This window comes from Archocentrus centrarchus, chromosome 2 (assembly GCF_007364275.1).
Source record: "Archocentrus centrarchus isolate MPI-CPG fArcCen1 chromosome 2, fArcCen1, whole genome shotgun sequence".
Taxonomy (NCBI): domain Eukaryota; kingdom Metazoa; phylum Chordata; class Actinopteri; order Cichliformes; family Cichlidae; genus Archocentrus; species Archocentrus centrarchus.
The window spans coordinates 25,284,924-25,292,609 of NC_044347.1; the positions used below are offsets into that span (position 1 = coordinate 25,284,924).

General features: G+C 44.1%; 1 protein-coding gene across 2 annotated transcripts; it reads left to right on the forward strand.

Annotated features, from left to right (window-relative positions):
- Nucleotides 1–2,043: 2,043 nt before the first annotated feature.
- On the forward strand, nt 2,044–6,007 carry LOC115795807 (homeobox protein engrailed-1-B-like). 2 transcript variants are annotated; one of them, XM_030751906.1, is made up of 2 exons: nt 2,044–2,859; nt 5,248–6,007. In XM_030751906.1, the coding sequence occupies exons 1-2, from the start codon at nt 2,325–2,327 to the stop codon at nt 5,577–5,579; spliced, it is 867 nt and encodes a 288-aa protein (XP_030607766.1). In that variant the 5' UTR covers nt 2,044–2,324; the 3' UTR covers nt 5,580–6,007. The 2 variants fall into 2 exon arrangements, with proteins under 2 accessions (XP_030607766.1, XP_030607774.1); XM_030751914.1 differs by having other exon boundaries at nt 5,260–6,007.
- The last annotated feature ends 1,679 nt before the right edge of the window (nt 6,008–7,686 follow it).

Below are 7,686 nucleotides of genomic sequence, written 5' to 3' on the forward strand. Positions count from 1 at the left end.
CGGAAAAAACGGAGAAGCACCGTTTTCTTTTCCCGGAAAAGAGAAAAGAGAGACTCAGGTGCAGACTACACACACCGTCATACAGCTTTACATCAGCTCATTATGACTGCCTGTGTGTGTGTGTGTGTGTGTGTGTGTGTGTGTGTGTGTGTGTGTGTGTGTGTGTGTGTGTGTGCGCGCGCGCGCGCGTGCCAGTGAAGCTCCTCCAGTATATAGGCTACTCAATAAAACCGGGGCCGCGATCCGTCAGTGCATTTATCATCCTATTACGGCGACAAATCCGGCTCCCAATACATGAAAGGTAAAATGAATTACTAACGTTAAGCCGTCAATAAAGTCATTTCTGTAAATGGTGTCTCCGAGGGCCCCCGCTATTATTCAACAAGCTTTATCAGCACCTTGGAAATTACGTGGCTTGTAGCGCGGCCCCTGCTTCACTTTGATTAAGGGCCCTGCCAGGGACCGGTGACAGCGCTTTTGACTCGGGTTTTATTCAGCCCCCCGCTCCCCGTGATGAACACCGGGCAGATCGGGCGGAATGAAGACTAATTAAAAGCTATAAATTATCTTTTGCAGCTCCTCTCAAGCAGCCCTCTCGTTGCGGCGCCAGATAAGAGCAGGACTGAGTGCTCATTTACCCACAATGGCACTGCGGCTAAACACCATATTGATACTGTCCTAATTGGAATTTAATTAAGTAGCCATGGTTTCTCAGTCCGGCCTGCGCGGATAAAGATTTCACTGCGGCGGTGTTAACCATCAACACGTCCCCACTTTCATGCTGTCGCTATTATCATTAATATTATTATTTCAAATCGCCAATTAGAGCTTCGTGGCCATTTCTGAAGATCTTTAAGAAACGAGCACCTCTCACGGAGACACGCTCCTGCTCTCCAGGCCCCGGCGGGCTCCTGTGAACTTCAGTATCAAAGGGCAACACTAACGGGGTTGTTTTTGTGGTGCTGTCAGCAAATTCCGCACTTTAAATCAAAATTACAGCTGCAAAAGGGAGTCATGAGAATATACAGACCTCTGTTTTCTTTATGATTTGTTTTTTTAACTACAATGCCCCTCACCCCTTAAATCAACGCTTTTATCATATTTTAGGCATGCTCTTATTTATTTAGTCGCCCCATGAAAACTAATCAAAGCCTTAAAGAGGTGTAAGTCAGTGCGGGGGTAAGGTGGATGCACTGTGTAGACGTTTTTGATGGTAAAGTAAGGAAAACAAAGTTACTGTGATTTTGTAAGATGTGCTTTCACTGTAAAAACTAATGCTGCAATCCACGGTGTGAATTTAGTACATTATGACAGAGGAGCCATTTTTGTATATTTAACAGTTCTTTCTTTCTTTATTTTTTGGAGATTCATATCTGATATGAAGGCAGATACACAAATATATTTTAAAAATGTTTATTTAAAACACTGCAAGTAAAATGCCACATATTTTTGAGGTTTAATGTTAGTCTTAATGATGTAATGTAGCCTAATTTACATTTAACAGGATTTACTCTGCAAAATTAAGTTAATATCTGAAGAATTTAAACAGGAAAGGCCTCACAGTGAAACTTAAAACAAAACTAAATAGGCTAGTAGTTTTTTTTTTATTAAACTTTTTATTTCTTTTAATTATACCTTTATCATATTTATACAGTGGCCTTACAGTGAAGTAGTAGGCTAGTCTGTAACACTCAGAGTGCTTTAGGAAGCTGTATTAATGAGTAATAAAATAGCTTAGCCTGCTGAACGGCATCTTTAATGGAGGCTCCCCCGCTCTTGTTTTTGTTTTGCTGTGTGTATTACGTGTGTGCACGTGCGCCTATCCCCAAATCGATCCAACCAAGCGCGGGCTACGATGCGCGCGTGCTCGCTCGTTCGCAGCGAACCCGGAGCTCTAATTGGACGACGTCAATTGTGACAGGGGCGATCTCAGCACCGGATTGGCCCGCTGCTTTGTGTGTACGCGCACACGTGCTTCCGGCTGGGTGTAAGAGAAAGGGAAAAAAACACACACACACACACACACACACACACACGGGACGAGATAACGGCTTTAGGGGAGTTTGGGAAGAGCGCACTCAGATATTATGCTGCACCGAGGAGCGGCAGGGACACTGGCTGCAACGTGGAGCTGTTCGCTGTGCCAGGAAGACTATTAGGAGATGACATGCCGCAGCTTTAGGTGATATTTTTAATGAAGGCAGGTATTTATTCTAGTCAAAAGGCTTGTTTGTGCATGCTGTCCGTCTGAATTGGATACCGAAAGGGAGCAACAAGTGGAGTTTGTGGCGTGGAGAGGCCGAAATTTTTCACGGTCACCAGCTATGGAAGAGCAGAAGGAGCCCAACAGCGGCCGGGACACGACCGAGGAGGAGAGCGTGTCCCTGTCGCCGAACCTGCCGTCCCCTGCTATGATTTTACCCCACCAGGCCGCCCAGCAGGCCCACAGAACCACGAACTTTTTCATAGATAACATCCTCCGGCCGGACTTCGGCTGCAGAAAAGAGCCGAGCTACCGCGACCGGAGCCAGACGTCGGGTCGAGAAAACGTCAACCCGCTGGGCGCGAGGCCGCTGCACACCGGCAGCCTCTGCCTGGACTCCAACTGCAGCAGCGACAGCACCTCGTCGTCGCCTTCCTCGTCGTCGTCCACGTCCTCTTCCCCCTCGTCCAAGCAGAACTCGTCGAAACAGTGCGAAGCGACGAGCAACGGGACTGGCAGATACGCAGACAGCCCCTCGTCAATTATGGTCATGAGTGGCAGCAATGCAGGGTCTCCGACCCCGGCGAAGGAGAGCCAGCCGCTGTTGTGGCCCGCTTGGGTTTACTGTACGCGGTACTCGGACCGGCCCTCATCTGGTAAGGCGCTAGTAGTCCCCGAATCACGCCGAGTGGGGTGCTGGAGTGCCGGGGAGCGTTGCTGCGTTAACTGTTGTTTCCTCCACTGCATTAATAAACTTCTTCGAGGTGTTAGCGGGAGTTTAAAATTGAAATATGAGTGTATACATGTTTTTTTTTTTTCCTATAACCTTTCGGAGCTTATCTTTAACCCAGCCAATCAAAATAAATGTTAAAAAAACAAAAGACTTGTGGAATAATGTGTTGAAAAGACATTACAGAGATAAAAGTGATTAGTAATTTATAATACACGAGGTAACCGAAAATGAGCAGGATCGCATTAGGAGTTATGGGATTGTGTGAGTTATTGTCATTTTGTTTTGGGGGATTTTTGTTGTTGTGTTTACAGTAAAACTTAAGGAATCAAAGTAATTCAGTGTGAAGTTGAAGCACATTAGACTGAAAACTGATCTCAGGGTCGTGTGCAGATTTAGGTTATTTTGTTTTCGTTAGAGCAAAAAAAATGTCTGACCTTTTTTTTTTTTTTAAATACTTACATCTGAGCTGCTTATCTTTTACATGCGTTAGTTTTTCCTGCTAAGAGGAAACACTAAACTAGTATAAAACAAACCAACAACAACGCCAGTGCCAAACTACGAATCTACGCGCTCATTTCAAAATAAAATGAATTGTCAGCGTTTTCAGGGCTTAATTTAAGGATCATATTTTGTTGGACAAAGCTTCAGCTGTAATGTTTTTATGTTTTTGTTCCCGATTTTACGACGATTATAACCTAAAATAATACTACTTGAAAAAGAGGTCGTTACAGAAGCTCCGCTGCTGATGTATTTAATTTTTCTGAAAGCGTTTCAGAGCTTTTCTTTCTTCTTCTTTTTTTTTTTTTACTTTAACGTGAAAGCTTTTCTGACTCTGAGCTCGATGCTGAAGCGGATGATGGAGTCCATGCTTAGAGACAATCTGAAGGAGATTAAAGATTTCAGTGTCTAGAAAATTTAAGGCTCATCTGTGTAAATCCATATAATGTTTAGTAATTCAAACATACAGAATGCTGATTTATCTCTGAAACTGTGTGTGTGTGTGTGTGTGAGTTCATCCTGCCTATAGCTCATAGGCAGGCCTGTGTCTGATGGTTTCATTGGCTTTAATGGTCGTGGCTGTGTCGAAGTGAAGGTCAGAGGCTCTTTGGCGACTTCTCTTCACATGAAATATTTGATCAGAGTTGAAGCTTTTCTGCCTGCAGCGTGTCAGAGCGCTTTCTTTGTCCTGTTGCATAAAACGTGCGCCATTATAGCGTTTGGCTGCACACGGTGGATCCGCTGCGCTCCTCAGTAAATCAGCGCTATCTGCGGCGTGTTCCCACCGATCAATGCGCACCCACACGTTCAGCTACGTGACCAAGTTCCCATTCGACTTTTTTTTTTTTTTTTTTTTGCTGCTTCAGCTTTATTTGATGGTGCGTTCAGGGCGCATTTCTCCTTACACCAACGCTGTGCCGCAGTCATAACTGATTAAACGGCCCCGGATGGGTTCCATTAATTGTACTGCAGGCAGGATGATGTTGAGGAGCGGTGGAATCTGCAGGGGGGCTCTTGTCCAAAGCAGATCATTTCACTTGAACTGTGGCATTGCTTTGCTGCTTGTTTTGTGGGTCTGATGCTCTGCGCTTCCACTCAAAAACATCCAAACCTGAGGCACCGAGATGGGGGCAGTGGGAGACTTTTAAATTGTCTGAACATTTTAAGAAGTCCTGTAATTTGCAGCGGGGCATGTTTTTGCCCTTCAGGTTGTTTGGGTTGCTGCTGCTCTCTTCTGATTGGCTAATTTCTCTCCCACGTCTAAGAAAGTCACAAAGACTCACCTGTTAGACAGGCCTTCAGCACGTCAAAGACTAATGAATAATCATGCGTTAGCGCCTGGCCTCAGAACCTCTCCCACAACTCCCCCCATGGGTTTGTATTTATTTGCTATTGATTTAAAAGGAGAAATCACTGTTTTTGTGCAGCCTGCAGCCAGGCAGGATGCTGTGTTTATGCTGCAGAGTTTCTCTGTGTGGTATTAGCCACTATTTCACTACGATTTTCACTATAAAAGTTTATTTTCGTGGAAATCATTCCCGGTTTGTGTTTTCAGGCCCGTAAGAAAACAGGCGTAGCTTTGAATTTAACGCCGATACTGTGAAGAGTCAACACACTGACCGAATCAGTCATTCGCAGACAGACTGGTGACCTACATTTGAGCATACTGAGCAGATAATAAGGCGCTATCATCACTCAGAGCGAGACGCACAGTCGATAAAAGCTTGTGATGATTCCCTTTTTAATCGCAGCAACCTGCTGCCACATTGTGTCGGGGTCCAGCCTTAGAATAACTCTTTCTTTCCCATTGTTGTTTCCACACCAGGCCCAAGGACACGGAAACTGAAAAAGAAAAAGAGCGGCAAGGAGGACAAGCGGCCCAGGACGGCGTTCACGGCCGAGCAGCTGCAGAGACTGAAAACCGAGTTCCAGGCCAACCGCTACATAACGGAGCAGCGGAGACAGTCTCTGGCCCAGGAACTCAACCTGAACGAGTCCCAAATTAAAATCTGGTTCCAGAATAAGAGGGCCAAGATTAAAAAGGCCAGCGGCTACAAAAACGGCCTGGCCCTGCAGCTCATGGCTCAAGGACTTTACAACCATTCAACGACCACCGTGCAGGAGGAGAAGGAGGAGAGCGAGTGAGCGGCCCGGACTCTGAGCGCCGCGGGGCCGCTGCCGGACTCTTTTGGACATAATGAACTGGAAGAGGGGGAAACGCTATTTAAAAACACAGATTTCTGTTTATGGTAACAGTATATGGACATAGTTATATAAATGAACGCTCGTTATTAAAGTTTATATAGCCACACAGTTATCCTGTTGTATACGGTATTTAATTTCAGGCTCATCTCTCATGCGGTTCCTTTTCTGTCTGTTCTCGCTGTTTTTAGGATTGGCTCTATAGGTTCTTGTGGTCTCCTGTCCCCCCCCCTCCCCCCCACATTTGCGCCATATTTCCCCTTCAACACATCAGTCCGCAAACAAGCCAAAGATTTTAATATGTTCACATGTAGTCTGAAATAAAAAAAGAGAGAGAGAGAGAGTTAATGGGTTAAATTATTATTTCCTACATACATTTCCACAGATTTAAAAAAAAAAAAGTTTTGTTGTCATATTTGAGAATAAAACATATTTAAATCTATAATAACCTCTTAGTACATGTCATAATGATTCTTTATAATATTGTGAATTTATAGGAATTTTAGTTATAATTTCTTCACTGGAACTACATTAACTGCACGCCCCAACATATAAATGCGTGTTTGGCTATAAAACCGTTTGCTATAATGTAACAGCAAGTTTAAAGGAGGAAAGTATAATTAATAGGCTTTTAAATTCTTTCTGTCTGCATAACTCAGCGGATGATTTGAAGTCTTTATCAGGGGTTTGATATTAAACTGAGGTGATGGGCAGAGACGGAAATATAACACGCACGCACATTTAAGAAGCCACCCGCAGTTCCTGTTTCACCGCCTTCTTAACAGACACAGTTTCACCTATTAAAACTATTCTGGGCATTTACAAGTTTTCAGCCCTCTGCTCAACTTTCACCCGGAGACGCTGGAGTTAATCCTGACGAAATGCGTCGTCTTTGGGGAGAAACGCGTCTCTCCTGCACGGCCTGCTTGGCCTGGCTTGACCTCAGGTTCAGGTTAGATGGAGCCTGGCTGTGAACTCTGTGACAAGGCGAGTGTGTGTGTGTGTGTGTGTGTGTGTGTGTGTGTGTGTGTGTGTGTGTGTGTGTGTGTGTGTGTGTGTGTGTGTCCAAGGTCAACAACAGCAGACAAACTCAATGGGCTCTGTATAAGTTTGTCTAAATATGAAAAATGCGCTCGCACTTAAAAAAAGAGCTCTGATTTCTCCGCATGCGCAGCGCAAGAGGAGTAAGTGTCAAAACCCAGGGAGATGTCTGAAAATTAAAAACATCTTTATTTTAGTATCAAAAACTACACGCTGTGAATTTTCTGTCCACTTTTGGGAGCTTTATTTTTTTTTTTTTTTTTTGTTCTTCCCAATTATTAAGAAGGAATTTATACTTTTTATTCTCTCTCACTTTCATTTTTATTGTCCACGTCACAGTAACACCGATTCTAATATTTGGAGTTTAGATCAAAGTTTGGATCAAATCAAGTGTGAATCCTCAGATCACCCCCTCCTTGCAAAAATCCTTCCTAGAACTCGGATTAAAACTGAACCTTTTATGGGGGAAAAAAAGGCATTTGAGGCTTTTAGTATCCCTGCCGATTTATTTCCAGCTATACATAACTCCATATTTCATTTCTGGAACGGGTGAAGAAAGAATAGGAGAGATCTCCCCTTGAGTTTATTTTTAATTTTAAGTAAAAGTGAATGACTTCAGGTCGTGAGCTGTGGACACGCGCGGCCGTCACAGCCTGACTCGATCAGCATTGTTTCTGTTTGTTCCGGCGCTTCTGTACAACCGATCGCGGCTCGGATTATTTAATTAAGAGCTAACGAGCCTGCAGAGGTCTGCAGCGGAGGAGTTCACGGCCTGCGCGTTTCAGGAGCTTTAATTATTTCAAGTGCGCTCTGCCTATAGAGCAGAGATTTAATAAGCGCGCGGCATAACGCGTTAATAATTGATTTCAATAATGACGACCGGGGATTTTAAAGGCAGGTTACAGATTTTAATGAACAATTTTACCTTAAAAATCTTTATTTGTTTGTACATTATTCCTCAAAGCAATCAGCGGGCAACACTGCGGATGTTCACCCGTGAAGAAACGAA

Coding starts and splice junctions, on each gene's coding strand:
- LOC115795807 (XM_030751906.1), top strand. CDS start 2,325: ATGGAAGAGCAGAAGGAGCCCAACAGCGGCCGGGACACGACCGAGGAG. Junction 2,860..5,247: donor CTCGGACCGGCCCTCATCTG/GTAAGGCGCTAG, acceptor TTCCCATTGTTG/TTTCCACACCAGGCCCAAGG.